The sequence below is a fragment of the Pleurodeles waltl genome, chromosome 3_1 (genome assembly GCF_031143425.1).
Source record: "Pleurodeles waltl isolate 20211129_DDA chromosome 3_1, aPleWal1.hap1.20221129, whole genome shotgun sequence".
Classification (NCBI taxonomy): Eukaryota; Metazoa; Chordata; class Amphibia; order Caudata; family Salamandridae; genus Pleurodeles; species Pleurodeles waltl.
Genome location: NC_090440.1, coordinates 364,782,194 through 364,803,410, shown reverse-complemented (window position 1 = coordinate 364,803,410; position 21,217 = coordinate 364,782,194). Strand labels below are relative to the sequence as shown.

Below are 21,217 nucleotides of genomic sequence, written 5' to 3'. Positions count from 1 at the left end.
CCGCTTTCCATCTTAAAATTAGCAGTCTTTCCTGCATCTCACAGATTGTGATACTCCTTTCTTTTACTTTTGGCTGGAGTGATACCTTGGAGGATTCTGTGTAGTCAACGCAGTCTTAATTTCTTGTGGTCCATGCAAACCCGTTCTATGTCCAGCACCAGTGCGTCCAACTTGGGCTCCAGTAAGACTTGTACCACCCTCAGGAGAGCCTGAAATCTGGCCACATTTCCTGCCAAGTGTTTTCCACCACTGTGGCAGATGCTGATTTGCTTTGGTCTTCAGCTTCTTCCCAGCATCCCGGGGGAACCTTGATTTGTAAGTTTTTGGTCTCACTGCCAGCTTGGTTGCAAGACCAACAGAGGAAGGACACTATCAAAACAATCTATTAGACACTTCTGTTTAGTTGGAATCCCCTCAGCAAATACTCAGCAATACTTGGGTGCAATCCTATCCTTTTGTCCTACAAAAGGGTATAGGTTATGGAAAAGGCTACCTTAGCATTGAGTGGCTCAGTCACTTCCAGTCTTCTTTCCTTGGTTTCTGTCCCAAGTCCCCATCAATCATAATGTTGCGGACTCCTCTGCACGGTGGTCCCATCGCCTGTGGTGTGCTCGCAACTTTGCGTTGGGGCGGGCCGTTGTGTTGAACTCCCTATGGGCTTTGCCACCTTACCAGTCTCAGCTACATATTTCTCTTGGAGAGAGTGCTGTACCTCGCCCCTCTTGTTGTCCTTAGAGCATCTTCAGGCACCAATCAAGGCTCCCGCCCTATCAATTGGCTCTACTCACTGTTGTTCCAGGGTGTGGGGGTACGTGGGCCCATCTTGCTCACAGCACTCTTATTGGCGAGCGCAGTGCATTATCCCCCACTGCGGAGGCCAATCACTACGAAAAGTCACTGTTGCAGAGCCAGCTCGTGGCCCCCTTTCAACGTCGCAGCTCATGTTGTTCCTCAATCTCAATTAGGCAGTTGCTGCCTAAAGGTTTCTGGTGCTGTTTGGGGTGAAAGGGGGCATACAAGTGTGTATAAGGTCCCCAGGTGTCCAGTTATGTCCGTCCATCCCCATGGGTGGTTAGCAAGAAACACTCAGGCTGCAGGATGTGGATGTCAGGAATTAATGAGCTCATTATTGTGCGTTCGAGCTCACCACCATCTTGGATACGCTCCTTGTTAATTGTTTGATGTAACACATGGCAGGGGTGTTGTCTGTGAGCACCTATACTAGCCTCCCCTTGATGGCCGACAGGAAGATCTTCAGTGCCAAGCAGATCACCCTCAATTTCAACATACTGATATGGACAGTCCTCGGTTCTCCACTTCTCCAAAATAACCTCACCAGCAGTGATGCATCTGTCGCCACCATCAGCTTTGGGTGGATAAAGAGGGGTCTAGTGGTGGCCAAATTGAGGTTGAGCAGCAACCAAAGCGTAACTTTTGCAGTCTACTCTGAAACCTGGATGAAATCTAATAAATATCCCTGATTCTGCACCCACTGCAACTTCATGTTCCTCTGCAGGGTCCGCACATACCACCTGGCATGGTAAATCAGCAGGAGGCGAACAGTCCCTGTAGCCTCACAGTCACCTCACTGAATTCCAGGTCAGAGGCTGAAACATTGGCATCATTCCCCGAATGTCCTGCACTCTTTTCTTGGGAAAAGGCTTTAAATTCCACTGTACCCTGGATGTTTCGGTGAAGGAGTAAGCTGTGACTAAGGCACATTGATGATGAACCCTAATGATGTTAAAGGTGTGCTTTTGCCTAGAGATGGTCTATGACTGCCTGGGGCAAGCCTCCCTTCAACAGTCAGTTGTCAAGGTAGGGGAAGAGTATAACACCGACCTTTGAAGGTGTGCTGCAACCACCAATATCACTTTTGTGAACATCTGAGTGGCAACGTTGAGGCCAACGGAAAGCACCGTTAACGGAAAATGCTCCTGTGCCACCATGAACCACCAACCATGTGGGCCTGTAGGACGGGGATGTGGAAATAAACGTCCTTCAGGTCCACTGCTACCATTCAACCTCAGGATCAAGGGCAGACAGTACCTGTGAGTATCTTTAACTTGTCTTTTCACAAAAAGGCATTGTGAGAGTGACGGCCTAAAGTGGGCTGAAGACCTCTATTTGTCCTTGGCACCAGTTCCTGTTTCCGAGGCAGTATCAGTTTCTATGACCCCTTTGGCCAAAAGGACATGTAGTTCTCCCATCAGGCATTAAGATGTAGGTGGAAGCTGTAGCACAGTAGAATCGAGTGTGAGGGTGTAGCCCCAGTGTAAAATTTGGAGGGCCCATCCTTCAGAAGTAACATCTGCTATCCTTGAAGTAAATGTTGGATACTGCCTCCTACAGGGTAGCTGTGTGCTGTAAAGCATACACAAAAGTGGTTTTTAAGACGTGGTTTAAAAATGGGATGGAGGGGTCTTTTTATTATTATTTTTTTAACATTTTTATTGAGTTTTACTCATTAAGTAAAATAACATGCCTCAGCCAACAGGATCCCCAGCAATATTGGCACACATATATGACAGTCAGCATGCTGGCAGGAGTTAATGGTTCTAGAAACAGCTGCTAGTGATTGTAAGTTGGGAGGCAGAGGGTGAGGAGATGAGGTAAATAAAATAAAATTGTACTTACATGCCAGCCGTCTTCTGCTCCTGACCCGATTCCGCACATGCTGATGCAAGCTGCGCAGACTCCCAGCTGCTAATCAAGACACTGCTGTCATGTTGGCAATACTGTTTACCAGCATGAAAGCAGTGTTGTGATTGGCCTGAGCTCAGGGCCTGGGAGCCTGTGCCTCTTCAAGATCTAAATGTCAATGTCCGGTTGGCCAGGCTCGGTCAGCGGGCCAAATTGACATGCGCATTTAATGTGCGCACAACTCCACCTCCCCTTGCTGCCATCATGGCTCCGCCCTGCCCTAAACTCAGTGAAATCTAGCGCCATACGAAAAATAAAAGGATAATAAAATTAATTTATCATCATTTTATTTTCCACTTTTCCCTCTGCTGGCTCTCAGCGGGGGGAGCTGCCGCTGACTGGTTCATTATATGGAAACACTATCAAACTCAAAAACTCTACAGTGCAGTACCCTCCAATGTTACATATTTAATTACAACCATATATTTAGCCCCAGTGGTGTTGCCCCTGCTGTCAGAGGTGATGACCCCGTCAGTGGGTAATGACAATTTATAGACCCTCAGCCCCTCCAACCTGGAGTGTGGGCCAAGCAATACCCCCTCAATGGTCAAAATGTCAGTGCGGTCAGTTACTTCAATAGTGCCTTTGTGACTTCCCCCCACAATGCTGCAGCTATCGGACATCCCAAAAACATATGCACCATGTCTGCGTTGGGCATCGTGCACCTGAGGCAGTGAAGGGAGACCCAAATATCACATGAAGGCTCACAGGGATGGGGTAGGCCCTATGGAGAATATTATGCTGGATACATTGAAATTTAGCATTGTACGGGTGTACTTTAACACACTGTCTTAGTCCTTGGAGGTAAGGTTCCGCCCCAAATTTTGTTCCCAACTCCTGCGCAGCGACTGCAAAGAATCCCGGTAAGTTTGGCCCTGGTGAACCATGTAATGAGTCTACAGCCCTTCCCCCGTGATGTGAATCGCATGCACTAATGGATGCTGGTCAGTGATGCGCTATAGGCTACCTAGTTCTGCCACTAACTTGCCATAAGCTAAGACATGTCCCCCTGGCAATGCATGGTCTGCCTGCAATTGATCAATGGGGGGATGTACGCCATTGTGGAACAGGTCTCCAAAGATCCCCACTCCTGCCACAGCAAAGGTTGACGTACAGAAGGATTCCAAAAAGGAGAATTGAATTGCAGAAGAACATGGAACAATAACTGGCATAAGGCACAGCCCCTTGTGATAGCTGTTGCATGCAATGTGCAGAAGACCGTTAGTCTCACAAGGAGGGCCTGCACTCAGAAGCAACAGTCTATCATAGGTGCTGTAGCATTGGGCACCGATGACCGCCCTGATTCCGAAATTTGCCTCCCCACCAGCCATTGTGCTGGCCACAGTAACTTTGGTGCTATGTAATAAAATTCTAAATCAGGAGCCCCTAGTCCTCCTCTGTCAACCAGCAGCTGTAATGTAAGCAATGCCACTAGATGGTTGGCTTGGTTCCATATGAAGTTTCCCAACATTGTAAGGACATTGAAGGTCGATCGTGGGAAATGGACTGGTAGGTTGTGGAAGAAATACAAAAGGCGAGGGAGCATGATCATTTTGGACAGTGATACCCTTCCTTGCACTGTGAGAGGTGAGAAGCATGATGTTCCAAAAGGCCATTTGAGGGCACAGGGAGGAGATGGCTCTGATAAGGTTGCCATCTATTAAATCTGGTTTGCCATGGTAGACACGTATACCGAGGCATTTAAATGTGTGGGGCTCACATTGGAGCAGGTGGTGCCCAACGGTACCCTGTTGTGGGGGACAATGTTCTCCCACTGGGAAGACGCACGACTTAGTCCAATTAACCCCCAAGCCCGAGGCCTCCTGAAACAGGCATGGAGTAATATTCCGACCCAAAGCACCAGAGGCATATCTAATGAGGATCTTTCACCTATTTGCAACAGTCCCTACAATGCTTAAAGTAATGGTTGTCAGCATGCATGGCTGGCAACTACATGCGACTCCATTCATCACTTCTAGAGCAAAACAATGTCAGTGTGAAGCTGCACAACCCCACCTCCTGGAGCAAGAGTACTGCTTTGAGTTAGATTCAGTCTGGTGTCTGGGGAATATTTACAAGGTGAGGAATCTGTGGTTAGAAGTATTCATCAGAAATGTATTTACTTATTCAGCTTAAAAATTATTTACCCACCATATGCTTGAATGCATGTGTATCTACAGCCACACGTGATCCAACACATTTTACCAATATTTTATTTACAAAGCGACCAGTATAAACCCATATACACATTATATATCCATAACCATACCTTATACCATGAATTCTTCCGCATATTCAGCCGTCCCATCCACATGTCTGAAAGCAACATCTGAGTACACGTGTGAGCTACAAATGGTCTCAATCTTGATGAAACAGCAAGTTTAAGGCAGGTGGAGTTACTCCAGTTTTTAAGTTCATACATAAGTAGCTTCATGGCCATAGTTTCGTCTTGTCTAAAAGAGTGTTCAAGAAGCTCAACGGCCAACTGTCCAAAGTCGCTGCAAAAAAAATAAACAATTAGAAAAAAGAAATACTGGAAATGTTATTTATGCTGAGTAAGCATAAACATTACTTACCCACCCACCTCTGAAGATTATTTTATGTTGAGAAGCTCACAAATTAAACATTATTTAGAAACAATTTAAGTCATGGGGATTCTCGTACCCTTAGTTCAGACTCTCACTACTTCCTAACTGCAAGATAAGGATGGGCTTCTCAAAAAGAAATATTTCTATTACAATGCTGACAGCAGATCCAGCATAAGTGTGTTCTCACTAGTGTACCAATTCCTCGCATTCATGCATCAGCCACACCCCATTCCTGTGCAATTCCAACGTTTCTGGCTCAGTTCAGATTTATTTTTTATTAATGTATTACTAGTACAGCATATGCCATAGTGAGGGAATAGGTGGTGGCTGGGGAGAGCAAGGGGGCGAGAGAGAGAAATAAAGAGAGAGAGAGAGAGCGCGAGAGAGAGAGAGAGAGAGCGCGCGCGTGCATGTGCGGTGCAGGATGAAGACAAATATCTGATCTACAGAGTACTGAGAAAAGCCAAGTATCCAATGAGAACAGCTCGAAGATTGAAGTTATCAATCTTAAGACTAGTGGCCAGACTGTCAGCTTTAAGCAAAAGTTCCCGGTCTCTAACAAGCTAAAGGTTTAAACTATGAATCAAATCTCACCTTCAACGTACAACAGATTGGCTATGTCATCAACACTGCTTATATCAACTAAATGCTCCTAAGCTTGTTCTGCCTCTCTTATCTTATTCCCATACAGCGTTAGTGGCTGGTGCCCTGTCTCTTAAGTTCATCAACTTTAGTGAGACCAAATTGCCTTTGTTTAATTGGTTTCAGAGCAAGCCAAATCATGTACCCCACCTCAAATATGCTCTTCACTGGCTCATTGTTAGTAATAGCTTCTTTTAAGTAGGCTTTCTTGTTTCCAGTAAAGGCCTCATTTTAGTGTCATAGAATTTTCACCCGTTGCCAAGAATGTTGTATTGTGTCTCTCCTAAATATTCCTACTATGACACAACTCCAAATGCGGAAGATAGTTTCATACCAAGGACCAATATTTTTCCTTACTTTGCTATGCTAGCTCCCTTTCCTTCCTAATTCTGTTACCCTGAAATATTGAAATGGAAAGCCAGCATATGTCAGCCTAGAGGTCAATCTAACAATTTGCAAGGAACTTCCTGGCTATAACCTGAAACTTCAAAGAAAGAGGGCTTCGGAAAGGCATGCAGAACAGCCAAAGGAGCTATCATACATATTTCGGCAATGAGTGCATGCTTCTAGAAAGCTACAAATACTGCCTCAGCTCAAGCAGATCGAGCATGGAGTCTATAAGAAGGTTGGCTTTGTCTCAAGTCACAGGCTGTTGATATTAATGAAACGATCTGCCTAAGAAATAGTAGATTTGCTTCACTTCTGGGTTGAGATACCACAAGTGAAAAAAAGGTGACCTAGCTTACTAAAAGCAAACTTCCTTTCAAATTTGAAGTTAAAAGCTGTGAAAAGTAATTAGTGGGTAAAGGAAATCTAAGATCCTGGCGGAAAGTCCAGAAAAGCAAAATATTTTGCTTAAGATAGAGTTCCGTCAAAATCTTAAGAATAAAAGGCAGGACTCCTTTCATTCAGCCCGACATAGCCTTTATGAAAAATGAAGCATGGGGGCTTTGGTAATGAAAATGTCACTTACCCAGTGTACATCTGTTCGTGGCATCAGTCGCAGTAGATTCGCATGTTCTGCAATAGCTCGCCATCTGGTGTTGGGCCGGAGTGTTACAAGTTGTTTTTCTTCGAAGAAGTCTTTCGAGTCACGGGACCGAGTGACTCCTCCTTTTGTCTCCATTGCGCATGGGCGTCGACTCTATCCTCGATTGTTTTTCCCCGCAGAGGGTGAGGTAGGAGTTGAATTGTAGTAATAGTGCCCATGCAATGGAGTGACTAAGTATGCACCTATTTAAGGTTGAGATGATACATATATAAATAATTGAAGGTAACTTCCAAACTGCTACAGGCTCCCGGGGAGGCGGTGGGCACATGCGAATCTACTGCGACTGATGCCACGAACAGATGTACACTGGGTAAGTGACATTTTCAGTTCGATGGCATCTGTCGCTGTAGATACGCATGTTCTGCATAGACTAGTAAGCAGTTATTTCCCCAAAAGCGGTGGATCAGCCTGTAGGAGTGGAAGTAGTCTGAAATAATGTCCTTAATACGGCTTGACCTACTGTGGCTTGTTGTGCGGATAACACGTCTACACAGTAGTGCTTGGTGAATGTGTGAGGCGTAGACCATGTGGCTGCCTTACATATTTCTTGCATTGGGATGTTTCCTAGAAAGGCCATGGTAGCACCTTTCTTTCTGGTTGAGTGTGCCCTTGGTGTAATGGGCAGCTGTCGTTTAGCTTTAAGGTAGCAGATTTGGATGCATTTAACTATCCATCTGGCTATACCTTGTTTTGAAATTGGGTTTCCTGCGTGAGGTTTTTGAAATGCAATAAAGAGTTGTTTAGTCTTTCTGATGTTTTTTGTTCTGTCAATGTAATACATTAATGCTCTTTTGACATCTAATGTATGTAGTGCCCTTTCAGCTACGGTATCTGGCTGTGGAAAGAACACTGGAAGTTCCACTGTTTGATTTAGATGGAACGGTGAAATAACCTTTGGCAAAAATTTAGGATTGGTCCTTAGGACGACTTTATTTTTGTGTAGTTGTATAAAAGGTTCCTGTATAGTAAACGCCTGAATCTCGCTTACTCTTCTTAGGGAAGTAATGGCGATGAGAAATGCCACCTTCCAGGTTAGGAACTGTATGTCGCAGGAGTGCATGGGTTCAAAAGGTGGACCCATAAGTCTAGTTAGGACAACATTTAGGTTCCATGAAGGAACAGGTAGTGTTCTTGGTGGTATAATTCTCCTAAGGCCCTCCATGAATGCTTTAATGACTGGTATTTTATATAGGGAAGTTGAATAGGTAGTTTGCAGGTATGCAGATATTGCTGCAAGGTGAATCTTAATGGAAGAGAAAGCTAGGTTAGATTTTTGTAAGTGAAGCAAGTAACCCACTACCTGTTCTGGAGTTGTGTGTAACGGTTGTATTTGATTAATATGGCAGTAGCAAACAAACCTCTTCCATTTACTTGCATAGCAGTGCCTTGTGGATGGCCTTCTTGCTTGTTTTATGACTTCCATACATTCTTGGGTAAGTTGTAAGTGCCCGAATTCTAGGATTTCAGGAGCCAGATTGCTAGATTCAGCGATGCTGGATCTGGGTGTCTGATCTTTTGGTTGTGCTGTGTCAACAGATCTGGCCTGTTGGGCAATTTGATGCAGGGTACCACTGATAGGTCTAGCAGTGTTGTGTACCAGGGTTGCCTTGCCCAAGTTGGTGCTATCAATATGAGTTTGAGTTTGCTTTGACTGAGTTTGTTTACCAGGTAAGGAAGGAGAGGGAGAGGAGGAAAAGCGTAAGCAAATATCCCTGACCAGTTCATCCATAGGGCATTGCCTTGGGATTGTTTGTGTGGGTATCTGGATGCGAAGTTTTGGCATTTTGCGTTCTCCCTTGTCGCAAACAAGTCTATCTGAGGTGTTCCCCAGAGTTTGAAATAAGTGTTCAGAATTTGGGGGTGAATTTCCCATTCGTGGACCTGTTGGTGATCTCGAGAGAGATTGTCTGCGAGTTGATTTTGTATCCCTGGTATAAACTGTGCAATTAGGCGAATTTGGTTGTGAATTGCCCAATGCCAAATTTTTTGTGCTAGCAGGCTTAACTGCGTGGAGTGCGTCCCCCCCTGCTTGTTTAGATAATACATTGTTGTCATGTTGTCTGTTTTGACGAGAATGTATTTGTGAACTATTATTGGTTGGAAAGCTTTTAGTGCTTGAAAAACTGCTAGAAGTTCTAGGTGATTGATATGCAGTTTTGTTTGATGTACGTTCCATTGTCCTTGTATGCTGTGTTGATCGAGGTGTGCTCCCCACCCTGTCATGGAAGCATCTGTTGTTATTACGTATTGTGGCACTGGGTCTTGGAAAGGCCGCCCCTTGTTTAAATTTATGTTGTTCCACCACAGAAGCGAGAGGTAAGTTTGGCGGTCTATTAACACCAGATCTAGAAGGTGACCCTGTGCTTGAGACCACTGTGATGCTAGGCATTGTTGTAAGGGCCTCATGTGCAGTCTTGCGTTTGGGACAATGGCTATGCATGATGACATCATGCCTAGGAGTTGTAATACCATCTTTGCTTGTATCTTTTGTGTTGGATACATGCGTTGTATGATGGTGTTGAAATTTTGAATTCTTTGTGGACTTGGAGTGGCTACTCCTTTTGATGTGTCTATTATGGCTCCCAGGTATTGTTGTACCTTGCGTGGCAGAATTTTGGATTTTGTGAAATTGACGGTGAACCCTAGTTTGAAGAGGGTTTGTATGATATGATTTGTGTGAATTGAGCACTCTATTAACGAATGGGCCTTGATTAGCCAGTCGTCTAGATATGGGAACACATGTATCTGCTGCCTTCTTATGTGTGCTGCGACTACCGCTAGACATTTGGTAAAGACTCTTGGTGCGGTTGTTAATCCGAAAGGCAGTACCTTGAATTGGTAATGTATTCCTTTGAATACAAACCTTAGGTATTTCCTGTGCGATGGGTGTATTGGTATATGGAAATAAGCATCCTTGAGGTCTAAAGTTGCCATGTAGTCGTGCAGCTTTAGCAATGGCAATACTTCTTGTAGTGTGACCATGTGGAAGTGGTCTGATTTGATGAAAGTGTTCACTACTCTGAGGTCTAGGATTGGTCTCAGTGTTTTGTCCTTCTTTGGTATCAGAAAGTACAGTGAGTAAACTCCTGTGTTTATTTGTGTGTTTGGCACTAATTCGATTGCATTCTTTTGCAATAGTGCCTGCACTTCTATCTCCAGGAGATTGGAATGGTGTGTTGTTAAATTTTGTGCTTTTGGTGGTATGTTTGGAGGGAATTGTAGAAATTCTATGCAATAACCATGTTGGATAATTGCTAGAACCCAAGTGTCTGTAGTGATTTTCTCCCATGCTTTGTAATAATGACCTATTCGTCCCCCCACTGGTGTTGTGTGGAGGGGGTGAGTGACATGTGAGTCACTGTTTAGTAGTAGGGGTTTTGGGGCTTTGGAATCTTCCTCTATTTCTAGGGAATTGCCCTCCTTTATATTGTCCCCGAAAACCTCCTCTATACTGTCCTTGGTAACTGGACGGTGTGGCTTGTGAGGTGCTGGCTTGTGTGCTTTGACCCCGAAACCCCCCTCGAAAGGGCGTTTTACGGAATGAGCTGTAATTCCCTCTGCTCTGCGGGGAGTAGAGTGCGCCCATGGCTTTGGCAGTGTCCGTATCTTTTTTGAGTTTCTCAATCGCTGTGTCCACTTCTGGACCGAACAGTTCTTTTTCATTAAAAGGCATATTGAGAACTGCTTGTTGAATCTCTGGTTTAAATCCAGACGTTCGGAGCCATGCATGCCTTCTGATAGTTACAGATGTATTAATTGTCCGTGCAGCTGTATCTGCAGCGTCCATGGAGGAGCGGATCTGGTTGTTGGAGATGGCCTGTCCCTCCTCAACCACTTGTTTTGCCCTATTTTGTAAGTCCTTGGGCAGATGTTCAATGAGATGTTGCATCTCGTCCCAGTGGGCTCTGTCATAGCGCGCAAGTAGTGCCTGGGAGTTCGCGATGCGCCACTGGTTTGCAGCTTGTGCTGCGACTCTTTTACCAGCTGCATCAAACTTGCGGCTTTCTTTATCTGGGGGTGGTGCATCTCCAGATGTGTGAGAGTTGGCCCTTTTCCTAGCTGCTCCTACAACGACAGAGTCTGGTGGCAGCTGTGTAGTGATGAAAACCGGGTCCGTAGGAGGCGGCTTATACTTTTGTTCTACCCTTGGTGTGATTGCCCTACTTTTAACCGGCTCCTTAAAGATGTCTTTTGCGTGCCGGAGCATACCAGGGAGCATAGGCAAGCTTTGGTATGAGCTGTGGGTGGAGGAGAGTGTGTTGAATAAGAAATCATCCTCGACCTGGTCTGAGTGGAGGCTTACGTGGTGAAATTGTGCTGCTCTAGCCACCACTTGAGAGTACGCGGTGCTGTCTTCTGGTGGAGATGGCTTCGCAGGGTATGCCTCCGGACTGTTATCTGACACTGGGGCGTCGTATAGGTCCCATGCGTCCTGATCTTGGTCACCCTGGCTCATGGTGGTGTGAGCTGGGGAGTGTGATGGAGTTTGTGCTGGTGAAACGTCAATCACGGGCGGAGGTAAGGGTGGTGGTGTAACTCTTTTCACCACTTTTGGTTGTGGTGTTTGTTCCGTCTGGAACTCCAACCTCCTCTTTCTCCTAATGGGGGGAAGGGTGCTTATTTTTCCTGTCCCCTGCTGAATGAAGATACGTTTTTGCGTATGGTCCACATCAGTTGCCTGTAGCTCTTCCTCAAACCTATGCTTCTGCATTTGGGAGGTTAGCGAGTGCTCTTCTGTATAAGAGCCTGAAGCTGGGTCGCTTGCAGTTTGTTTCGGCATCGAAACTTTGTCTGCGTGTTTTTTCGGCTCTGAGGTGACTTTTTTTCTTTTCGGGGCCGAAACCTCTCGGCGTCGATCTGTTTCGGTGCCGCTGTCTCGGCGTCGAGCCGTGTCCACACCGGCATCACGGTGTCGAGGCTTGTCTCCAGCACTTTCTCGGTCCCAAGAAGGCTGCGTGCCGGTGTCTCGACCGGAGTCGGACGATCTCGGCACTGTTTGGGCCTTTTTCGGTGCCGACGGTCGGTCACCGAATTTACGGGTCGAGCCATGGCCTGGTGGCAGTGGCGTCCCCTGGGCCTTGTAAATGTTTCTTTGTGTGGTTTTCGACGTCTTACTCACGGTTTGTGTATCGTCGAATCCTTCGGAGTCTGAGTCTTGGATCGAGAAGGTACCTTCCTCTTCCTGTTCCTCGAACTCCCGTTGGGCTGTCGGTGCGGACGCCATCTGAAGTCTTCTGGCTCGACGGTCTCGGAGTGTTTTTCGGGACCGGAACGCACGACAGGCCTCGCAGGTGTCTTCGCTGTGCTCAGGTGACAGGCACAGGTTGCAGACCAAGTGTTGGTCTGTGTAGGGGTATTTATTGTGGCATTTGGGGCAGAAACGAAACGGGGTCCGTTCCATCGGCGTTCTTCAGCACGCGGTCGGGCCGACCAGGCCCCGACGGAGGATCGAAAAACTACCCCGAAGGGCACCGGAGCTCTTCGATCTTTGATGCGGTGTTGAATGTAAGTACGCCGATCCCGAACGCAACAATACCGACGAAAATCTTCCGAAATTAGCTATCTTTCCGTTCCGAAACTCGGAGCGACAGGAACACGTCCGAACCCGATGGCGGAAAAAAAACAATCGAGGATAGAGTCGACGCCCATGCGCAATGGAGACAAAAGGAGGAGTCACTCGGTCCCGTGACTCGAAAGACTTCTTCGAAGAAAAACAACTTGTAACACTCCGGCCCAACACCAGATGGCGAGCTATTGCAGAACATGCGTATCTACAGCGACAGATGCCATCGAACCTATCTTTATGGTGGATACTCTAACCACAGATTACTTCATTGCCTTGAGAATTTTCCCCAGGCATTGGACTGAATCTGGGAAAAAAATATGTATAGCACCCTACCTCAGAGTCCGAAGCACTTCGGATAGTCAATTTAAACACCTTAAAATTAATGTGATTCATTGCATGCAACAAGAAAGAAACATAAGGCAACAGGTGGCCAAAGGGTTTCAGCACAACGCCTTGCACTGGAAGCACTACCCAGATTGGCATGAACAGTGTGCAGAGCTCTAGAAGGGACCTTTTCAAATGAGAAAAAATGACTAATTCCCAAAATGGGGAGGTGGGAGGGTCACAGTGAGGAATCTGCGGCTAGAGTTTCCACCTCATAGATCATTACCAAAGGTAATTAATTTGTTCTTCTAATGGATACTTCTAACAGCAGATTCCATACCTTGTGAGCAGATGCCCAAGCAGTGCCTCCCATGGAGATGTCTCTGTATAGTGGCAGAGACTAAAAAGCCCTGCAAAAACTTGCAGCCAAAACTTCCCTCTGATGGGCCTGACTGTCGAAAGAGTGGTGCTTTATGAACATGTAGCCGCCCGATAAAGGCCCAGGACAGGCACGCCGAATGCCACTGCAGTGTTGTGGGTTCATTTTAGCACCTTGCCTGTGCAAACTTATTTTAGCTTAGGACTGGGGTTTGTGCTCTTTTACCCAGTTACATGTTTCATTTCATTAATTCCTTTTAATTCAATTTAGCATGGCTTGCTTTTTGCGGGGATGTTTTATTTTTCTGATTGGCTGCTATTCTGCAAAAGTGTTGTAATTAGTTCCATTACACAACATTTCATGCTGTACTTCTTCTCAAGAATGAACCTGGAAATTTTTCTAGTATTGACGTCACAAGGGTGCAGAGCCAACCTTCGAAACTTAGATGCATTATCATGTAAGGCCTGTTCTCAGCCCTCAACATGTTTTTGCTATAAAAACACCACATAGGCCAAAGAAGATAAGAGAGGGTATTCCAGCCAGATGAGCCATCCTATGCTGTGTGCCACTTCACTACACTTTGCTGACCTCAGCCCTGTCTGTACAGCCAACCGAGGATATGACAGTCAGACCCCTGTTTTCAGGTATTAGTATGGGCAGAAAGGGTTATCACTGCTATGCTTTCACTCATACGCTAGAAATGTAGGTAGGAATTTGCAGGCATATGTTTATTCCAATATGCTGGGGCTGTTTATCTGTTTCTCACTCATGTCTCAACATCCTAATAATCATAGTCCATATCTTTTATTACAGAATGCAGTCACTTCAATAAACACATTGAAAACTTTCCTCTATCTCTTTGTCTGCCTTGGCTTGTTTGAGAGTTGTGCAAATGAGAAATAAGGGCAAGGTCTGCCAAACATGACTTCCTGAGGAGTCAGAGTGTCCTGTTTTCTAGGCTTCCACAAATCACCTTTACGTCCTAGTTTGGGTGAGGTAGTGGTAGCTAGCCAAAGTGGTTGGAATGACAGTCTCCAACCTGTAAGGAAACAACTCAGTCACCTCCACGTGGGTCGCTCAAAAACCAGCAGTCTTATCCCCATGGTAAGAGTCCTACAAAGACAGCGGTAGCAGCCTTAGACGTGGTGGAGTGAGCCAGTAAGAATTATTGAGAATTCTTCTTCATCAGTCTGTCTTCTTCATCAGTGCGTAGCAGATCTTTTCGCAGAGCACAATTCATCAGGAAATGGTCTATTTCTGCGCCATCTTGCACTTCTTTGTCCCAGAAAACCCCATAAAGAGCTGATTATGTACCTAATGTTCTTTGTTACGAACGATGTGAAAACACAGTGCTCCACTGGGGTCCATTTCTTTATAAATCAAGGGATGAGGCCCAGCAAAAATGTCAGGAGGGTGATGGCTTGTCCAACATGAAAAGGTGTTACAGAAACACAGCTCAAGCCCTTAGCACCAGTTTGTCCAGAATAAGGGAGGTATAGGAAGGTTGAACCGAAAGGGCCTGGAACGTAACTCACCCTGCTTGTGGATGTTATCATATCCAGGAAGACCATTTTTAGACTGAATAGGCTCAATAGCCAACTGTGCAGAATTACACATTAGAAACATGAGAACCACATTTAAGTCTCACTGAGGAAACATGAAGGGCTTTGATGGAAACATACGCTGCAAAACCTTTATGGAAGGCATCACAACCATCGATACGAACAAGGATGGTTCATCCAGCAAGCGTAAAAAAAGTTAGAAGGGCTGACAGGTGATCTTTAATTGAGCCCAGAGCAAGGTTCTGCTGAGCCTAAAAGAGAGCACACAACAACACATTGGACAGTTTGCTATGAGTGGGCCCAACTGCTGAATACCGTATAGAATCACTAATTTGTGTCATCGCCCTGCATTCATGGAAGGACCCATGTCTACCAAAATGACTTCAATGACCTTAGGAGGAAGATCATAGGAAGGAGTTCAACTGTCACTGCTCAATCTCCATCAATCTTAACAGGAGATTCTCCCAAAGTGGCAGCCTGATCAGAGGACTGACACTGAAGCCCAGGTGCCAAACTCTCCTTGCACAATCCAGAACCACTAGAATGACTTGGGTCTTGTTGTTCCTGATCTTCATCAGAACTCAGAGCAGGCGAGGCAGGGCCATAAAGGTATGCAGGAGTCCTGTGCTCTACTCTAGACAGAATTAGTCTCAGAGAGGACTTTCTTGGGAACTAAAGTGAGCAAAAGTGTTGATACTGCACATTCTTGGAGGTGGTGAAGAGATTTAGCTAGGGTTTTCCCTATTGTTAGAAGATACCCTGAGCCCCACAAAGTGTAATTGTTATTCATGATCCACTAGGTGCTGCCAGATGACTTTGTCCATCCACGACATTTAGAGATCCTGTCAGGTGGTGTACCCCTGGAAAAAGTCCCTGATGATTCAGCAAGTTCTAGAGATGCACAGCCTCTTCACTCAGGACCCTGGAACCTGCTTGTTGCAGTACCACATTGTAGTGATGCTGTCTGTGAGCAAGTGCACAAACCATCCACTGATGGAGGGGCAAAAAGGCCTTCAAAGCCAAGGGAACTGAACGCAACTCCTGCAAACTGATGTGGACATAGGTTTCCACCAGAAACTAGAATCCTCCGCTCCTCCCCTCTTAGAGCTGACTACCCCAACCCAGGAGAAATGTATCAGCCAATACCATCAACTCTGGGTGAGACAGAGAGAGGGGTATGTCACTTATTCAACTGCTGTCGATCAGCCACTACTGCACGTCTTTTGTAGTCTCCTCCAATACCTGGAAGCTCAGTGAAATTTCAGGTCCCACTGCAAAGCTCGTATATGTCACATGGTATAGTCAACATGGAAGGTGCAGAAGTCTCTAAGGCCAGGAAGCCTCAAAGCTGTTTTCATCGAGATCCAGGACTGAGACTGAAATATCAGGATCATAGTTTAAATGTCCTGAACTCGTTGTAATAGAGGAAAGACCATGAACTGTACCATAACTAGAGAAGATTCAATAAAAGGAAGCCTCTGCAAAGGAGTCAGGGGCAACTTTAGCTCAACTGTCAATGTCAACAATGGCAGAAATTTCACCACATCTGGAAGTGTCTACAACTGCAAGGTGTTTGAGCAAAGCTTGCAAGGCAGATAAAAAGGCAGTGTGGGAACTGAAGAAATCTAAGGAATGGATAAAAGTCCACAGAATGCTGCAGGAACGAGGTCTATCCCTCTTCTATAATTATGTCAGCAACCTAAAATCTCCATACCACACTAGAGAACATGGAATTCCCGAAGGAGACTGGGTGACCAATTTAACAGCACTCAGGGTACCGTACGACCCCGGTGGACTGGGAAAACATGGAAAGGGACTTTCTGCAGGATGAGAACTTGCCACCTCTCACAAGTACGATCCAGATACGCCGCCTCATCAAAGAACTTAAAAATGACGGAAACCCCTGTACCAAAACGGGCTCCCCGCTGGACTCTTCAAATATGCAATAGAGGACTAGACCAGGTTGCTAGCAGCTCCTCTACACTCAAGCCTTTCTGACCGTACATATCCCAGAGGAGTGGAGGGGCTCGATTATGTGCCCAATCTAGGGCCCTGAAAGGGAGTAAACTTAACCCCTGAAATATGTTCCTAGTGTGAGAAGGATGAGTGGTTCAGTAAGGAATCTGCAGGTAGATATTGTCTTTCCCCGATAAGGCTTTACCTAAGGTAAATAACTTGTTCATCTAATAGAGACTTCTAGCCGCAGATTCCTTACCTTTGAACATATATCCAAGCAATACTGTCTCCAGTGGCGGGCTACGGACAAATTATTTAATCTAGGAAGTCCTGGAGGACCAAACGGGTGAAATGCCCATCTCCTGCAGATCGGACTGTCCAGGCAGTAGTGTTTGGTAAACGTGTGCAGGGATGCCCACTCTGCACCTTGGCGAATGTTCAGGCCTGGGGAACTACGTGCCAATGCAGCGGTCACAGTTTTGGCTCTAGTGGAATGAGCCTGCAAGCCCTGAGGGGGTTGTTTCATGGCCAATGCATAGCACATTTTAATGCAGAGTATGACTCACCTAGAGGTAGTTTGTTTCTGCACTGCCCAACCTTTCTTCGCACCAACGTACCGGAAGAAGAGTTGGTCATCCACGAGAACCCTTTTGTGCGATCACTGTAGAACAGCAATGCTCTATTTGGGTCCAGGTTGTGGAGTCACTCCTCTTTAGAGGGTTATGAAAACGCTTAGAAAGTGGGCAAGGTGACAGATTGTCCCACATGAAATGGTGTCACCACTTTTAAGAAGAAAGAGAGACTAGTGCGAAGCACCATTTTGTCAGGAAAAACTGAAAAGTAGGGATGCTTAGATGACTGCAGCTCACTCACCTTCCAGGCAGATGTTTTGCACGAGAAATGCTATTTTGAGTGGGAGCAGCTGGAGAGGACAATTGACTAGAGACTCGAAAGGAGCACACATCAAAAATGTAAGAACTAAATTAAGGTCCCACTGAGGCATTATGAAAGGCAAAGGGGGAACATATCTACAAGACCTTTGAGGAATCTATTTACAATAGGGGACTTAAATAGGGGGTTGGTCAGGTGGCCGAAAGAAGGCAGACAAGAGCAGAAAGATAACCCTTCAGAGTACCCAAAGCATAGCCCTGCAGTGCAAGTGTCAGAATAAAAAGGACATCAGAGAGAAGCAGAAAGTGGGTTAATAGAGCTCTCTATACAGTGTAATATAAATGTTTTTCATCTGCGGGGGTATACATCTTGGTAGAGGGACACCTGCTTGCCAAAATGCCATTACAGGCTTCAAGAGGAAGGTCAAAAGGTGTCAATTGTGGTTGGTCAATCTCCACGCAAGAAGGCGAGACTCTCCGTGCCCAGTCTGGAGCCACAAGGATGACTTGGGCCTGGCCATTTCTAATCTTCTCGTGCCCAGTCTGGAGCCACAAGGATGACTTGGACCCGGCCATTTCTAATCTTCTCGAGAACTCTGGACAGGAGTGGTACGAGTGGTATGGGCGGAAAGGCGTACAGGAGGCATGAGCCTAACTGCGATTTGTTAACCACCACTACAGGTCTGCTGCAGTTCTCTCAAGAGATCTCAATCATATCAGAGAGTCCCCTGATGCTGTGCTCTGTGGAACTTCAGATCCCAATGCAGAGCACACATATGGCATATGTTGCCAGCAGGATGCAGGAGGCCATGGGGCCCAGCAGCCCAGAATCATTCTCACTGAAATCCAGGATAGAGACTGAAACATCGGTATCATAGCCTGAATATCCTAGACTCGTTGCTCGGGAGGATAAGCCCGAAACTGCACGGTGTCCAGAACAGCTCAGATTATTGGGGCAGTCTGAGAGGGAGTCTGGTGTGACTTCAGCACATTTATATTGAACTTCAGCAAATGAAGGTCTGCCGTAGTCTGAAGGTGGGAGACAGCCTGGGGCGAACCCATCTTCAACAGCCAGTCATTGATATAGGGGAAGACTGCCACCCCTGAGCTCTGCAGATGTGTTGCAACCACCGCCATCACCTTGATGAACACCCGAGGTGCGCTGTTATGGGCAAAAGGGAGCACCGTAAACTGAAAGTGCTTGTGGTCTACCAGGAACTGCTGGTAATGTCTGTGGGCAGGTAGGATGGGAACATGGAAATAAGCGTCCTGCAAGTCCAACACTATCATCCGGTCTCCTGGGTCTAAGGTAGACAAGACCTGAGCATCTTGAAATTCTTTTTCGTAAGGAAGAGATTAAGGGTTTGCAGATCATATCGGCCAAAGACCTTTGTTCTTTTTGGGTGTCAGAACGGAACAGCAATCACTGTCTACTTCCGACATCAGAACTCCTTCTATGGCCCCCTTGGCAATGAGAGCCATGACTTCCTCACGGAGAAAGGACAAATGATGTTCCGTCAGCCGTTCATGAGATGGAGGTATAGGGGAAGGGGAGGATTCAAAGGGGAGTGAGTCACCCCGTCCAATGATCTGCAAGACCCACTTGTCCAATGTTATGGACTGCTAGTGGTGGAGATGATGGTTGATTTTGCTACCAACTGGATGCCTATGATCTTGAAATGGCAAAATTAAGTGGGCTTAGGGGCTTCAGCAGGGGAGGGGGGGTGGATGTAGCAGATCTCTGGCTACCTGTCCCACAGGGTCTGTATGAACCACATCCACGTACTTGCAGAGGCTAGGAAGCTTAAGCGTCCCGATTGCTAAAATTGGGTTGATGCGGTTGAAAGCCCCTTCTGTAGCCACGAAAGGAGTGAAAGGCAGACTGAGGATGATGCAGGGCAGGTGAGAAGCACAGGTCCTTAAAGTGCACTAGCGTAGAGTCTGCCTTGTCTCTGAGGAGACGACTGCCATCAAAGGGCATGTCCATAAGGGAAGCCTGGAAATCCCCTGAAAAGGCAAATATTTTCAGCCAGGCATGGCGCTGGAGCACCGTCATGGAAACCTCTCTGCCCAGTAAGTCTGTTGTGTCTAAACCACACCTAATGGTGAACTTAATTGCGTCTCTCCCGTCCTTGACCGCTTGAGAGCGAATTGGTCAGGCCTCCTCCTGGACCTGTGGCAGCAGTTGTTCAACTGTGTCCCACAAAATGTGGGAGTGATGGCCCAACAGGCATGCAATGTTCACTGACCACAATGCCAGGGTGGTGGAAGAAAACATCTACTATCCAAAGCTATCCAGCCTTTTGGATTTCCTGTACAGAAGAGCTAAAAGGGAACGTGCCAAGGGAGATAAAGACTTGGACTACCAAGCTTTCATGGGTGAAGAAGTCTGAGTCCTCAGGTGCGGGGCAGTGGCGGCGAGCAATTGTCCTATTCAAAGGAGCTCCTGTGCTGGGTTTGGACCAAGTTCCCAGCAGGACATCTGTTAGTGCTTCTTCGAAAGGGAGCAGGGGTTTGGAAGAGGAAGCTCCCAGCTGTAGCACTTCTGTCAAGAGGTTAGTATTGACTGCCACCAAAGGCAACTCAAGGTCTAGGACCACGGCTGCCTCTTCACCACCACAGGGTATGCTGCTCCCTCCCTCCATAGCCACAGTAGGGGGAGAAAGAATGCCAGCATCTGGAGATGTATCCAGTTCGCTAGCATCACCCAATTCACACCAGTAAATGCTTTCCTAGCCTTTCAACTGGTATTCTAAAGGGTCCAGTGACTCCACCAATTCTTCCCTAAGGCCTACCCCTTCAGAATAGGGCTTAGGCGCTGACCTAGGACACATGGGTTTTGTTGACACCGGAATGAGAGTCAGTCAACTCCACTCCAGCTCTGTGTCAGATTTGGAGCGCCAAGTGGGGCTGGCAGCATCAGTGAGCATTGGCAGCACAGATGTTGTGTAAGGTCACAGTGGCACGACTGGCGCCGGCCCAGGTCTGTGATCAGATCCACAGGGGCCCATCGAAGCCAGGGACGAAGCTGCCTGCATGAAACTTGATGAAGCTTCCTCCGAACCCACGGGCCTGAAGGTGATCCTGTGGGGATGGCACACTCAGAGACGCAGGGCATGACCTTGTGAAATTATTTTAACTGAGTAGGAAGCGCCAGGAAGTTAAACCGGGCAACGGCTCCAAAGAACCATGCTTCAATTGCTGATGTTCTGTTGTCACGTTGGCTGATACTTCAACTTCTTGTGCGTCTTATGCCTGTTTCCCCAATGTCCGTTGACTTGGGGCTCCTAGAGCAGTCTTTGCGACCTTCCCCTTGATCGGGACTGAGATCTCCTAGAAGTCGAGCAACACTTCGTCCATACCGGGCAACTAGCAGCTTTAGGGACCGCTGCCTCAAAGCCATTGGTTCCATGGCCCAGCAGTCCGAGCACGACTTATTCGTGGTTGTGCTTGAGACACCAAAAGACACACTAGGTGTGGATCCGTAACAGAAATGACGAGGTGCTAGGCTCCATACAGTTTGAACCCTGTCTTTCTCAAAGACATCCCCGACACA

The 21,217-nt window shown here is 46.6% G+C and overlaps 1 protein-coding gene across 1 annotated transcript in view; it reads right to left on the bottom strand.

Moving 5' to 3' along the window:
• Positions 1 to 21,217, bottom strand: part of TRPM7 (transient receptor potential cation channel subfamily M member 7) — a 1,269,618-nt gene that overhangs the window by 705,050 nt on the left and 543,351 nt on the right. The window contains exon 17 of the mRNA XM_069222535.1: positions 4,973 to 5,201. Coding sequence (XP_069078636.1) covers positions 4,973 to 5,201 — 229 coding nt within the window. The remainder of the gene's footprint in view (positions 1 to 4,972; positions 5,202 to 21,217) is intronic.